The sequence below is a fragment of the Passer domesticus genome, chromosome 14 (genome assembly GCF_036417665.1).
Source record: "Passer domesticus isolate bPasDom1 chromosome 14, bPasDom1.hap1, whole genome shotgun sequence".
Taxonomy (NCBI): Eukaryota; Metazoa; Chordata; class Aves; order Passeriformes; family Passeridae; genus Passer; species Passer domesticus.
In genome coordinates, this window is record NC_087487.1 from 7,146,266 (window position 1) to 7,160,352 (window position 14,087).

General features: G+C 38.0%; 1 protein-coding gene across 13 annotated transcripts in view; it reads right to left on the reverse strand.

The window, feature by feature from the left end:
- The window catches only part of TCF12 (transcription factor 12), a 159,082-nt gene that overhangs the window by 16,544 nt on the left and 128,451 nt on the right, over positions 1–14,087 (reverse strand). For 8 of the 13 annotated variants that reach the window (XM_064389220.1, XM_064389221.1, XM_064389217.1 and 5 more), the window contains 7 exons: positions 13,203–13,308; positions 11,955–12,094; positions 11,488–11,632; positions 9,904–9,968; positions 5,759–5,837; positions 1,062–1,135; positions 66–137 (listed from right to left, as the gene is read on the reverse strand). In XM_064389220.1, coding sequence (XP_064245290.1) covers positions 66–137; positions 1,062–1,135; positions 5,759–5,837; positions 9,904–9,968; positions 11,488–11,632; positions 11,955–12,094; positions 13,203–13,308 — 681 coding nt within the window. The remainder of the gene's footprint in view (positions 1–65; positions 138–1,061; positions 1,136–5,758; positions 5,838–9,903; positions 9,969–11,487; positions 11,633–11,954; positions 12,095–13,202; positions 13,309–14,087) is intronic. The other 5 variants (XM_064389225.1, XM_064389224.1, XM_064389222.1 and 2 more) reach the window with 1 other exon arrangement.

Sequence of the window (14,087 nt, forward strand, 5' to 3'; positions counted from 1 at the left end):
AATGGGGAATCCGAAGGAAGCGTTAATTGAAACACAAAAAGGCACCATCTAAAGTGAAATAGTACCTCACAGACATCCTTTAAGAAGGACATTGCATCTTGCAAATGCTCGTGAAGTTGCTGTTCAACTCGATTTTTCTGGCAAAGTCAAGACAGAACAGGAAGCAAAGCACAGGTTAAGATTAATTCAAAAAAGAGGTGAGGAAACAGCTGATGTGCATGTCAGCAATAAATTGTTAGTCAAGTTAATGCAACAGAGATCTGATTATATTAAGATAAGAAAAGGCTAATATTTAATACTGCAGTTATGTTAGGATTCTAAGATGTACATAACAATTATATTTAATTGCAAAAATATTGAAGAAAAGAAATCTGATTTAACTTATAATTTATTCTTGTTAGACAGAAAAAATAGAAATTACATCTGTGGAAACTAGAAATATTAAGCAAGTAATCAAAACCTTCCCTCAAATTTTCCCTGTTTCCTTCCCAATATTGTATCGGAAATGTAAGAAGGAAGTCAGTAACTGAAATCCTCTGCTGAATCCTCAAAAGAAGAGAATTTACAATGCTGTAGATTACTGCCTGTGTGTTTTTCTGTAAAATGTTTAATTAATAAATGAACATTCCCAACAACAAATAATAATTACAAATAAAATGTATTAATACTTTAATAACAGTGTAATGCAAACAAGCCCTAGAGACAGCCATTTGAGGGAGAGAGGGGGAAGGACAAGTAAATGCGGAGGCATGAAGTCTTTATCTTTCTCCAGACTGAACTTTAGATAAGAATTAGCTATGGATTTGTGAAAAGGTACCAGAATCTCATAACAGCGCTTTAGCACCAGCTGTCCTCAGCACAGAAGCCTGATGCCCAAGGAACAGATGGTGAAAGACACACCCTGCACGTCTTATATTGTTCAACTGAACAGGCCATTTGTTAGCAAAGAATTCATTTGTAATGCTATCCTACTGTTTCCTTTAATGATATGCAGGATTTATACAAAACCAAGCCTTCAACTCCTAAGCAAAAAGTACTATGTTGCTTTCAACAATTCTTACCAAGGAGTGTAGAGAGTTTTCATAGCTGGGAGATGAGGGGGCTTGTCCTCCACTCCTCGACCACTGACTGGCACCTGTCAAAATTGTCTAGGTTAGTGCACAGATTTACACAGCAGAAGTGGGAAGCAGAGACTGTATTTCTCAACATAATTAAACCCAGCATATTCTGCATAAAGGTAAGCTAACATATGGGTATACAAAGGAGGACAAATTCCTTCATTCTGCCTTATTGAGGGATAATTTTCATATCCTGGCATCTGTAGGGTTAGATCACTGTCAGTGACAAAAGCGGTGACATCGTCTAAGTACTTCAACATTAAAAAGTGGACTAAGTACACACACACCATATTTGAAATACCTGCTTCTGCCTGTGTCACCATAAAAGATCTGCTCAATTCTTCTTCAGATTCTGTTCAGTATATGAAGGTGCATTTTTTATATTGTTAAAATACACAACAAAAATATTTAAAGTCATCAAATAGGCACCAAGTTAAGAATAACTGGAGAACCATTTTTATGACACCCCTCTACTAAACACAAAACCTTAAAACTGGATCTAAAAGCTTTATCTAGTCTAGTTATGTACCATACCATTTTAGATTACAATGCATTCCAAATTTAGAAGAGTAAAAATACATCTAAGTCATTCCCATTTGGTATTTCAGATATACTTAAGGTAAATCACAGCACAAGAAATCATCAATTGTGCAACAAATTGACAATTAAATTCATATTACCTATACACTTCAAATTCAAAAACAAAGCCATTCTAATTTGACATAAATATACCTAATTATCATGTAAATTTTAAAAATAATTAGACGTGAAATGCAATAACTAATAAAGCAGTACTTTTAACACAAAGCCTGAAGTAGTACAACATGCATTTTTCTCACCAACTAATAATGCATCTTTTATAAAGATACTACATGAAATTCTATGGCCATTAGAGACAGCTTCCTTTCAGCCATACAAATGTAATAATAAAGCAATTACATTAATAAATTATGGATATACAATCCAACGCAGCTCATTAAAGGAAGAGCCTGTGGGCTTGTTCTTTCAATAACAGCCAGAGCTGTGCGTCTGGAAAACTGGGAAAAGGTTTAATAACATTACAGTTCCTTTGTTCAGAGAGCTGCAAGTAGTTACCTTTTAAAGACAAGGTTTTATTTAACAAAAAGAGTACAGCTTGCATAGCTATTAAAATTATTAAAATACCCAAATATTTCCTTTCTAATTAAAAAATAATAAAAATCTCCTATTTCATGAAAGTCCAGAGCTGCCATAATTGTGTTGGAATTCTCTTTTAAAATACAAAGAATTCAGTGAGTAAGTTTATAATTACCGATTTTCACTTCACACAACAGCTACTCTGGGTCTGGACCTGTAGTCTCCGTCTGCATTGCTGTTATTCCTGAACTTGGGAATAATGCTCAGAGTCCCATTTATTTTTGCACAACCATTAATAAAAAAACTATGGAGCATTGTGGTTCGGCATAATGTTCAAATTTTTCCCGGCTCAGAGATCCATTTTTAGAGACAGGACTGTGGTCAGGAGCACTCCTGCTATCAGAACTCAGATACCACTCCCTGCAGCACAGCAGCAGCTCAGGATTAAGCAGGAAGGTGGCCAGGTGAGCAGCACACAGACTGAGAGCCTGTGCACCTCTTCCAACACGTCTGGGGGCTTTAACTGAAGAGGGTCCTATTTCTGCAGTGTAAGCCCAGAACAAAACTGTGAGTGGGGCATCTCACGAAGGAGACAAAAAGAAAGGAAGGGAGGGAACATCCAACTCCTCCTGTGCAATGCCCAACCCAAGTGTGGCCTGCAGCTTTCAGTGACACCTCGCGCCGCCGGGGCTCTTCCCGAGCGGTGGCACTCTGCCTCCAAGGCTGCAGGTTGCCAGATGGCACCGATTTCCTGCTTGCCTCATTCCACTCCCCCTCCTAGAAGTTTGTGCATGAAATCCACCAATTATGTTAAAAAGCATCCTGGCACCACAAGCCCTGCAATTAACAACTGCAGCTTTTAGGGCAGCATCAACACAGCAGCATTAAAAAACAAATAAGCCAGGCAAGTGTTAGGATTTACAGGGGTCACCGACAGCAATCACTGCAGTATTGTTCTTACCCCCAGTCTCCCCAACACTAATCCTCTGGCTCCCCTTTCAAACACACTCAGAGCTGCAGAGGGCTGGCTTTGCATCCTCAGAACCCACCAAACCTCCTGAATGCCTCTGATCCTGCAGAAGGATTCTTAAAATACCGAGGCTCCCACCATTCAGATCCCTATATAAACTTCACATGCGTGTACACAATCATTAAAACTATGCAAGATGCTCAGCTCTGGGCATGTTTATGTAAAATTAGAAATTAAATGAGGGCAGGGCAGGCGAGACACGCACTATTGTCTCATAATACTTGGGGGTTTTCATCAAGTTGTTCTCCAAGCTTTTACTTAACTGAATTAAAAAACGTCATTAATCCTCATTCAGCAGCATAGGAGCCAAAGAGTCAGTCATGAGCTTATGAACCCCAAGGTCTCATGACGTTGGTATCTGTCAGTGCTTCCCTGGTAAACAGAGTACTCCCACCGTAATTCACAATTAAAGCACGGGCAAATTATGACTTAAGCAATCTGTAACACCATGAATGCTAACTAAACAAAAACCCAACTGCAAAAGGGGAAATTGACAAGGAAGGCTAAAATGCTCCAAAATATATTATTTCAGTACACATAAAACATTTGTTTTATCTGCAATAACTTTTTGGGTCAAGACAGAAAATGGCTACCAGGAGTATAAATAGTAATAAATGCAGTAGTAATTACTTCACATTGTGCTTCACCGTGTTCTTAGTGACTCATCTGGGAATAAAGATAAAAGTCCAGATTCATAAATGAAGGTAATTAACTACTGGAGCAATTTACCAAAGGCTTGATAAATTCTGTATCACTGAAATTAAAGGGGGTGGGAGGGTATAAATGTGAAGCAGATGCTAAGTTTGAGCCTGAAAAGGATTTCACTATTATTTGCTTATGTCTACTACTGTCTTAACCAACAGAATCCAGAATAAGGAACATAAAGTGCCAATTTTGTACATCTCATACAGGTTGCAACAGGCAAAGACAACAACAGCAAAAGAAAAACACAAATTTTAGTGACCTCAAATTTGTATTTTAAACTCAGGAAATCAGCTAGTGTTTTCATGCTTACAACACGAGGTGCAGCATCTCATTAGGCAACTCTTGAAAAAAACCTCTTTGGGATCTTTAAAATTTTAAATACTTCGAAATGTCAGAACTTCTTTCTTCCAGCCACAAAACATTTTCAATACTTGCTTTGATGTTAAAAAGAAAATAAAAATGATTTTCTGGTCTGATCTGCCTTTTCAGTACAACAGAATACACAAAACATTTTTGTCAACTGTAATCACTAAATCAAAAATCCCATTAATCCCATCATTACTCAATTCAACATGGATTATTCAGTAATAGAAAAGAAATGCCCAAAGCAGCTGCTCAGGTAAGCCATGTCAGATATTCATTAATCCATTACATCCACAGAAAAGCAGAGCAGTGTCCATTAAACAGGAGTGAAGCATGAATGATGGAGGCTTTGAGTGACACTGCATACAGAGATATGCATATTCACAGCCATATGATTATGACTGCATTTTGCAGGCAATACCTTTACTAATTTATTCTTCTAGATGACAAAAGCATTCAGCTAAGCTCATTCTGTACCCTTTTCACCTAAAGGTAATTTTATTGTTTTATAAGAAGCACAACATTTACAAAAAAGTGACCAATGGCCAGAAGCCTGCAGGGATATATTAAACAACAGAGAACAGGGAAACAGACTGTTGTATAAATGTTAAATAATTTAACAAATTGCACTATAGGAAAGAACAGGGTTAAAGTTACATCATCTTACTTGTAATTCTAGTTCTTTGTTAAACAACAAATTTAAGTCAATGGAGCTTTCACAGTCCTCTCTATATGGAGAACAGCTGTTCAACTTTTACTAGACAGCTGAGGCCACAGTGTCTGTGAAAGCTGCACTACCACTAATAGCTGTAGGCAGCTGCCCACAGTTCATCTCCACACTGGAATGCTTCTTCCCACATTCATACTACAAACACACAAAGCACAGGTGACAGAGGTGGCTGCAACACACAGCATTTATTTTAAAAAATGCCAGAAATTCTTCTCCCATAGAATGCAAACATTCATGAAATATATGAATGAAAAGCTATCTTGTGTACAAGTTGGATAGTCTCATAGCCTACTATATTTTCATTAGAGGGAACACACATCTGCTGTGTTTGTCACTGAAAGCTGCCGCAGAGCTTTAACATAGCTTTAAAAAAAACCCAAATCAAATCACACTCTTCTTCCTCTCAAACAGTGAAAATCTGTACGGATATCTTTATAGGCCTTAAATGTATGGTTAGTTAATGCTTCCAAACATTATTTTAATTAGGTAATTTTCAAAGCAAGTTGCCAGGACTCAAGTGAATGCCCCTAACAAAATGTCTAATAACCCGGATTTATAAATCTTCTTTTGTACAATGGAAAAATAACCAAAATGCACAAGCAGTTATGCAAGGAAGTTAATGCTGATTTCATTATGATTCCCAACAGGACATTTTCGAAACCACAAACAAGGTATTGACAAATGGCCAGTCTGTACCTGTAAGGGGCGATGGTGACCCAACTGGTGTTGATGGATTCGATGGAAAACTACTGCTGGTATGATCAGGAGAATAAATCTGATGACAGACAAAGAGATTATATATCAATATATGGTATAATACAGGAAAAAAAGCTATTAGGATTCTTTTTCATGTTTTAATTGTCACTCTTGATTCTGGATTGATAAAAAATGCAATTTGATCCTTCAATCACAGCTCTGCTTTATTATACTCAAGAACTTTCATTTTCAAGCAGCTGTCCAAATAAGCACAGTCTGTATTTCATAGTGACACAAGTATAACTGACCTTCCTGCTCATTTAAGACCAGCAGAAATTACAGCCTTTTTGTCTCTGCAGGGGAACGATTCACATAAGAGTTCACAGTACACAGCTAATTATATCAAACAAAACTTCAGGAAAATGCCAATGAATAATGACTTTCCAAACTTTAGAGAGAGATTTTTAGCAGTCAACACATGTTATCTGCTAAAAATTAATCCTTAACAAAATACCAAGAAAGCATTCAGGCTCTTTTATTATTAGTACCTACCGAACAGAAAACACTTGAAATTTTGTTCCTCTTGCACTGTATTGCAGCACATAACATGCTTCTCTCTTATTTTAGTATCAACTGGCCTCCTGAGATACTCAACTTCAACTTATAACAATTCTTTTCTTGCTAATAATGAAATTAAAAACTACTGGTAGAAAAAGAAGACATAATGCTTAAAGCTTTAATTAAAAATTAAAATCTCAAGACACCAGGAAAATTCATTTTATGAAGGGAAATGAATAGATTTAGAGGCTGACTATGGACTTCAGAACATATTTTTATAGGTCAACGGTTCAAACCTGTTTTACTTGAGCAGAGACCAGGATTTGTTAGTCATCAGATGGCAGTTAAAAAAATCTTCACTGGCAGTGTGGTTGATGTCTCTTCACACAGACAATATGACATTTCAGCATTTAGCTGACAATAACTTCATTAAGTTCCATATTGTATTTTCTGAACTGACAAAACCAGGACCTGATAGACCACATGCTCCTTCCTGGTATATTGTACTTTTCCATTAGAAAAGACCATCAGTTCCCTAATGGAAAAGCTTCCTCCTTTTCATACATGCTAGAAAGGAAATATATTTAGAACAAACTACCTCATACTACCGGAGGAAATTCATGCATTGTACATCAGCATAAAAATAAATCCTGGGTGTCAGTAAAAGAACTGCAGAGAGTTTCAGACAGATAAGATACAGAAAATTAAAATAAAGGCCACAAAGTTTTCTTTGAAACTGCTCATTTTCCACAGGCATACCTGCCGATTTTATTTTGCAGTATTTTATAACAGGGAAAATCTACAATACAGCAAAGCCCCAACTAAAATACGAGGTCAGGATTCATTCTGCATGCAGTCCCTGGCTGCTGTGCTGTTAAATGACCAATGATGAACAACCCTGACACCTTCTGCCAGGCTTAAACGGTAACATGACTCATTTTACTGCAACAAATGAGACTCCTCCTCCTATCAGTCATGGTCCATTCCAATCAGTGGGGTGCCAATATGCCAGGGTCTAATGAAAAGGCTCTTAGACAAAAGCTGCACAATTGAGAGCCTGCAGAGCCAAACCTCGGAGCTGTTAGTCCAATTTTTTAAACACTACAGTGTACATTTCAGTTAGGCTTTGTTATGTTAATGTTATTGAGTCTAAAGCAACAAAGAAACTTAATTCATGAATTACTTTTAGAAGTCAACTTCCCTACATTTTCTTTTCTTTTGTGGAGGGACCAGTGGCTATTTAACTACCGAGACGGTACAAAGGCCTTTACCCTAGTGCTGAGGTAGGAATCAAAACATAAGTTATCACAAAGAGGTCTGATATAATCAACAAAGTTAAACAGTCCTCCTGTTTGATCTCCTCTAAATTAAAGACCAAGTGTTTTGATTTGGCATTAGGCAATGAAATAAACCAGATGTTTCTCCTGCCATATAACCCTCCATGGGCACAATCTTAAAGGGTTATTGTTTGGCAAATGTTCAGGGAAACACATTAGAAATGGCACGAATACCCAGATTTTCTTTTCTTTCTATCTATACTAGTTCATTATCCAAACTAATGCATAATCCACAGGGCTTTGGGAACTTTGTGTAAATACTTTCATGTACAATTCTCTTTCTTGCCTACCCTGAGATTAAGACCACAATTATCCAGGCTTAAACCTAAAATAAAAGAACCTTTGCAAATGTATTATCTGGCCTTACATGTTTAATCACATACTATTCTGTATGGTCTTTAATACCTAAACTGAAGAACAAATGTCGTATCCTCTGATGTTTCACACATGAAAGGCCTATTGTGAGATGTACATCAACAGAATTTTAGAACTAGAAATTCCTCTCAACAGTTGCAGCAGCAGCATTTAAAGCCAAAACAGAAAGGAATACAGTGGCATCTTAGGGGGGGAAAAAAAGGCACGACAATCGCAGTATTTGAATAAAACTTTGTTCAAACGGAAAAATACTCTTGATTTCCTAGCTGTCAAAATTCATGTGTGTCAGCTTCACCTGCAGGAGAGCCCAGCTCCCTCTCGCCCAGGCGCAGCGCTCGCTCGCGCTGAGGAGCGCGGGGAGTGTGCTGGGTGCGCGTGGTGCGGGGTGCGGGGGAAGCAGATGGATGAGGCGAGGGATTTGAAGTGTGCAGACTATGGCATGCACTGATAGAGCAGATGGAATGCATCACCATCAGCTATGACAGAAATGATTTATGGAATGACCTGGCTGCTCCTGCCAAGCAACAACACGGGATGACAGAAACAAGTTTCTATGACAACCAGAGCCCACCCACCAGTTAGATTAAACATTTCTGCCCTGACTTCCACTCGCAATATATTTAGTTTTTCCTCAAAACATCAGCCTGGCTTTCTCAGCTAGTGACTTGGACAAAAATACCTGAAAGGATGAGAAAATCATTTAGAAAAGGAGAGCAGTGGAAAATGTCACGAAGTCCCGCAGGTCTAACTGGCCAGCGTGTCAGACTTAACAACGAAATCTTGTTCCGGCTGCAGAACTGCAGACACCCAAATACATCTGCAGAGCAGTGAACAGCCTGGAGTATGTGAGCACTGCCATTTCCAGGAGGCAAAGCCATCCCCCTTCTTTTCTGACAGGTCTCAAACAGACCAAAAGAGAGCGTTAACTGCCCTCTGGACTCCCAAATTGTTATCTACTTGCTGAATCCCCGAAAGCAACAGGGCCATTTTTCTCCTCAAAGCCAGTAGGTCAGAGTTCTCCTTCCCAATATGGACATTACAGACATTATCAGATCTGGTAATCTTTTAACATATGACCCTTTGAGGGATGCAAGGGTAACAGGATCTGCATGAACATACACATTTGCATTCACTGGTATGAGGTGAGGGATGCAGAACCCAACACAGGGATGGTCATTTAGGGCTGCAAAGTTTGCTCCATACAAGAAATACAAAGAGTTTCCCCAGCCACCATTCCCAATTCTGAAATTTCTGCTGCTGTGTATCAATTACACTTTTATAAAAAGTACATCTGATTGTACTAATGAAAAAGTAATTACTGTATGCATGCATATGGAAACAGAACTTACAGTAGATCGAAGATATTTGCCATGTTTTACATTATTCCAACAGGAGTTTAAAGTTTAAATTTATGCATATACAACATTCTAAAGGCTGTTCCATTGATTATAGCTATACAATACAGCACTCAAAACCTCTCAGTTTTGTAAGACCACTGAGAAAACATTTTAAACCTAGAGGCAGGATCTGCTCTAAGACTCATGTTAAAAATATTTGACTTTACTTAAAATCTTACAGAAAAAAAATTAAAATTAACTTTTTGTGATTATCTTTCACTTTGTCTAACCAGCTTTTTAAAACCAGATCTGCCTTAAATCTTTTGATCACCTGAAGAAAAAGGAATTCAGAATGAGTCTTCTTCAAATAAAAGCATTTTCACTTGCATTTAAAAAGGACATCTTTCTAGTATAAGAAATTGTACATTGTTTTGACTTCATATCTGGAAATTCCTGATTTGATATTATCAAATGAATGACATATAAATAAGGGATTAAAATATGTGTTTCAGACCTGAATATTCTAACTGCTACTTACAGATGCCAATGCCTTTCCAAGTGCATCACCTGTCTGTGAGCTTCCAGCACCATTTCCTCTGTTTCCTGTAATGTGGAAAGTAAACCCAACACTTATTTTTAAAGCTGAAATTTTATTTACTTTTATTATTTTATTCATCACATAGAGTTGAGCAACCACTTTTTAAATGGATTTTCTGAGGAAGTCAGTGTCAATAGAACCAGTTATCATTAGACTTAAAAATTTAATTAAAACAATTAGATTTACATTTAGATGTTCTCCTCTTAAAAGTCAAACATAGTATCACCATGATAACTTAAGGGCCAACAAGTGAAAGCAGCTAGAAAAAGACAAATTATTTTCTAGGATCATAGTCTAATTTTAATGAAATATGAAAAAGAAAATCATAATCAGGAAATTACATTATTGCAGCTTATTTCTAAACTGCTATCACTGAAGTGCTGCACATTTAATTAATTCTTAAAACCAAATTCACAGGATAGCTCCTTGTGTGTCTCCTCGCTCCCCTTGCTCTAATTCTCTGTGTTGTACTCTCATCTTTAGTTGAAAAAGTCCCTGAAAAGCTCTGAAGCACGGAGCTTTCTGTCACCCCTGCTCTCAGTTGCATGTCAGCAGCTTTGCGTGCCCTTTTGCTCCACACACCATTAAGCCAAGAGGAAGTCTGAAGCCCTGCCAATTGGAAACACAGAGAGGAACTGAATCCTCAGAAATATCTGCTTTGCTGTAGAAGACAGACCCTTCAAAAGCAAATCTTCTTTCTCCAATTATCAACTTCTAAAGCCAAAATATGTATTGAATGTGAATGTAAGTCATTCACATCAGAAATCTAAATAATGCAGTGTTCACTCTTTCCAAATTTGTGACAAACTTGGATTTTCCAGTCTGAATTTCCCATGCAGATTCACTAAGCGGGTTCTGTTTAAAGATCTTGGTGTAAAACATGTTCCCAGATCAAAGCTAACATAGTTACCCTAACTTTTAAATTCCACTTCCTTAAAATGAAGCTAAGTGCAAATCCTATCAAACCAACAAGGAGCATCTACAGGCATTTAACTTCTACAGTTGTATCTCAAGTCGAGCAAATATGTGCAAGGAACAGATGACCATCCTGCAGTTCTTGCTTCCTAGGTGAGCACAGAGGAGACTAAACCAGCCACCATACTGGCTACTCTGTAATCTCTGAAACTGTTAAGAGAGGAATTTACGATGCACTTTATCAGCCTTCCTGCCTTTCTCCAGAGCAGTGCTTTGGTGACACAGCAGCTCTGAAAACTGCAGTGCCAGAACTGCCTACACAGACACACACATGTACTGAACTACGGAGGGACAGTGGCCTTTAAGTCACACACATCCAGTCCCTGAGCACAGGCTTGACTGTGAAAGCAAATAAATGGAGAAGTCTTAAGCTGACTGAAAAACAATTTGCCTTATCTCAGCCATATTGAGGACAGAAATATCACAGTGGTGAATTTTTCCTGATCTACAAGCATGCTATAAATTAAATCTTGCTAATTTTGTGCGTCATGCAGCTCTAAATTTCATTTTCTTGTAAAATGAAAAAAAAAATCAGGAAGAACTTTTTACCCAGGATATTATCTGATCCATTGACAGGTGGAGTGTGTGAGGCAGCTACATAAGGTGAACTGCTGGTACTGCCACGATGGAAGCTGGACATTGGAGGAAGACTGGCATTTATATCTGTAGGTGAGACTGAATGCGGGGGATAGCTCTGGAGAGAAGAGAAGCAGACGTAAGACATTAAGTAGTCCTTAAATAAATGTTGATATTTTAAAATACCAAACATGTAACACCTAGCTCTTTATTACAGAAGAAAGGGACTCATCCAACCTCTGAACAGACCACTACACAGCCACAGATTTTTATTTATACAACAGACATAACTAAAACGACATAAATCTAATAATACACAAAGTTTGTGATTTCTAACTGGGTTTTTAAATGACATACACGAGCAGCAAACGAGAAGTTAATTCTCCTAAGTCAGATCTCCATACACAACTCCAAACAGATGAATGTGTGCTGAGGCTTACCAAACGGTCGTGTGTGTGCAGGCTGCCGTAACTGCCGGACTGGGACATGTGGGAAGAGGAGCCTCCAAGCATCCCACCATAGCCAGGCTGGCTCATGCCATTGGATGAACTCCAGAGGTCAGAAGAATTGTGGGTCCCATCTTTTTTTGTAGTATTTTTTCAGTAGAAAAGAAAACAAGAAAAATGCATTTAATGAAGAATACTAATTTCTCTGTTCCTTTACAAGATTATTTTAAACAAATACAGAATTCAGTTACTGAGACTAATATCAGTGGGGAAATGGTGACCAGTTTATACTGCATCTTCTATTTTCATACCACCACACTGTTGCTATATTTATTTTTAAAAAACCAAAGAAACAACACAGGCTTTATAGCTGAAATACAATCCAACCACAGCTGAGAAAATACCACGCACTTCTGCTAATTACACAGACCTTCAGTAAGGCCAGATTTAAATCAAGAGTGTTGATAAAAAGTCCAGACTGAAAGAAATAATAAAAAAGGAGGTGGAGGGATAAGAAGTTTGGCCAAACAGAACTCATTATAAACATACACTGCAAAACATCTATTTACCTAAAACAAGCAATTTATAGTCTAAGATACCGTAGCACCACAAAAATATAAAAACATTTCAAAATAGCAGATTTAAGTAGCTGAAATGACTACATTACATAAGCCTTAGCCTGTGTGTCAGTGCAGTTTCCCCTCTGCAGCACAAACTGAAGTGCTCTGTGAATTCCCGTACTGAGACACTGAGCTCTCAGTGTGCTCCAAACCCTCACCAGACTGCAGCACAAGCTAATTGTGTGACGTGAGGCTGAGGAAATGGATTCTGCTCTTGTTTCGTTCAGTGCAACTCCCTTTTTTCTGGCATGCTAGATATACAAGCATTTGAGAACATAAGACTGTTAGCTGATATTGTACAGTCAAATTCCAGAAGAGTCAATAAGCCCCCACCTCATTTTTCTCTATCACTCCAGTGTGCTGCTCTGAAGCCTCTACAAATCAAAGGATGGGAATTCTGTCCATCTGGCCTGGTGTGTAATCCCTTTAAATTTCAGTCAGCAGTTAATGTCATGAGAAAAACTTTACATCAACAGACAGTTCCCTTCATCTAACTGTTTCAAAAGTATATAAAACTTAACCATAGGCTCTAGCACAATATGCTCTCTTTACACTTCTCCGTTCACCCAGTAAAACAGTGACTGCAGATTTCTGCCTGAAGGACAAGTGACATTTTACCCACCTTGCATAAAGAAAGTGCTAGCAAACATACTGCTCGGTGGCTTAGGAGATGGGTAACTTGGAGATTCTCTGTTGAAATCATCAGAACTTGGGGATGGTGCATACACCTACATATTGGAGGGCAATAAAAGCAGGTTAGCAATAACTGGGTGTCGTGCATAAAAAAAACCACAACAGCATACAGATAGAGAGAGAGAAAGCACAAATAAAAAAAGAACAGTGTAGCAAGCCGCAGCATTTGTTGCCCTTGTTTTATTTGCTTTTTAGCAAGTTGCCACAGTACAGAGGAACTACAGTAGAATGATCCTAACAACACACTTTCTGGTGTGCCAACTCAGCCAGGTGGCCTGATAAAAGCCTGAATGCTGATTTCGCTTTCTAAGTACATGACTCGCACAGACTTGTTGCTCAAGATAAAAAAGCAAGATAAAACAACTGGGCCCCAAACAAATTTTATTTTAAAACAACTGTATGCCTATTTGAATATTTAATTAGCTGGCATCCCAACAATCAGAAAGAAAAGAACATCTAGTGACAAATGGGAAGGTTTTAATGCAGCCGTTTTATCATCCATTCAGAAACTCGCACGCCTTTGGAGAGCCATCAGAAATACACGCATGCATGTCCTCAGGAATAATCTTAAAACTGCAACAGCAAGCTTGTAATTTTCACACTGGCCTAGCATTAAAGAAAAGCAATACTATTGTTTTCTTAGTGTTAACACACCAGTGGAATGCCCGTTCTCAACTTGCGAGCAACAAATATTCTTTTCAAGTTAAAAACATAAGATGCCAAATAAACATAATGGCTCAAAGTCCTTCACTGCAGCAACTCTAAGAAGAAATATAAAGTGTATTCAGGAATAAGTTCAGTAAAATGAACAAGG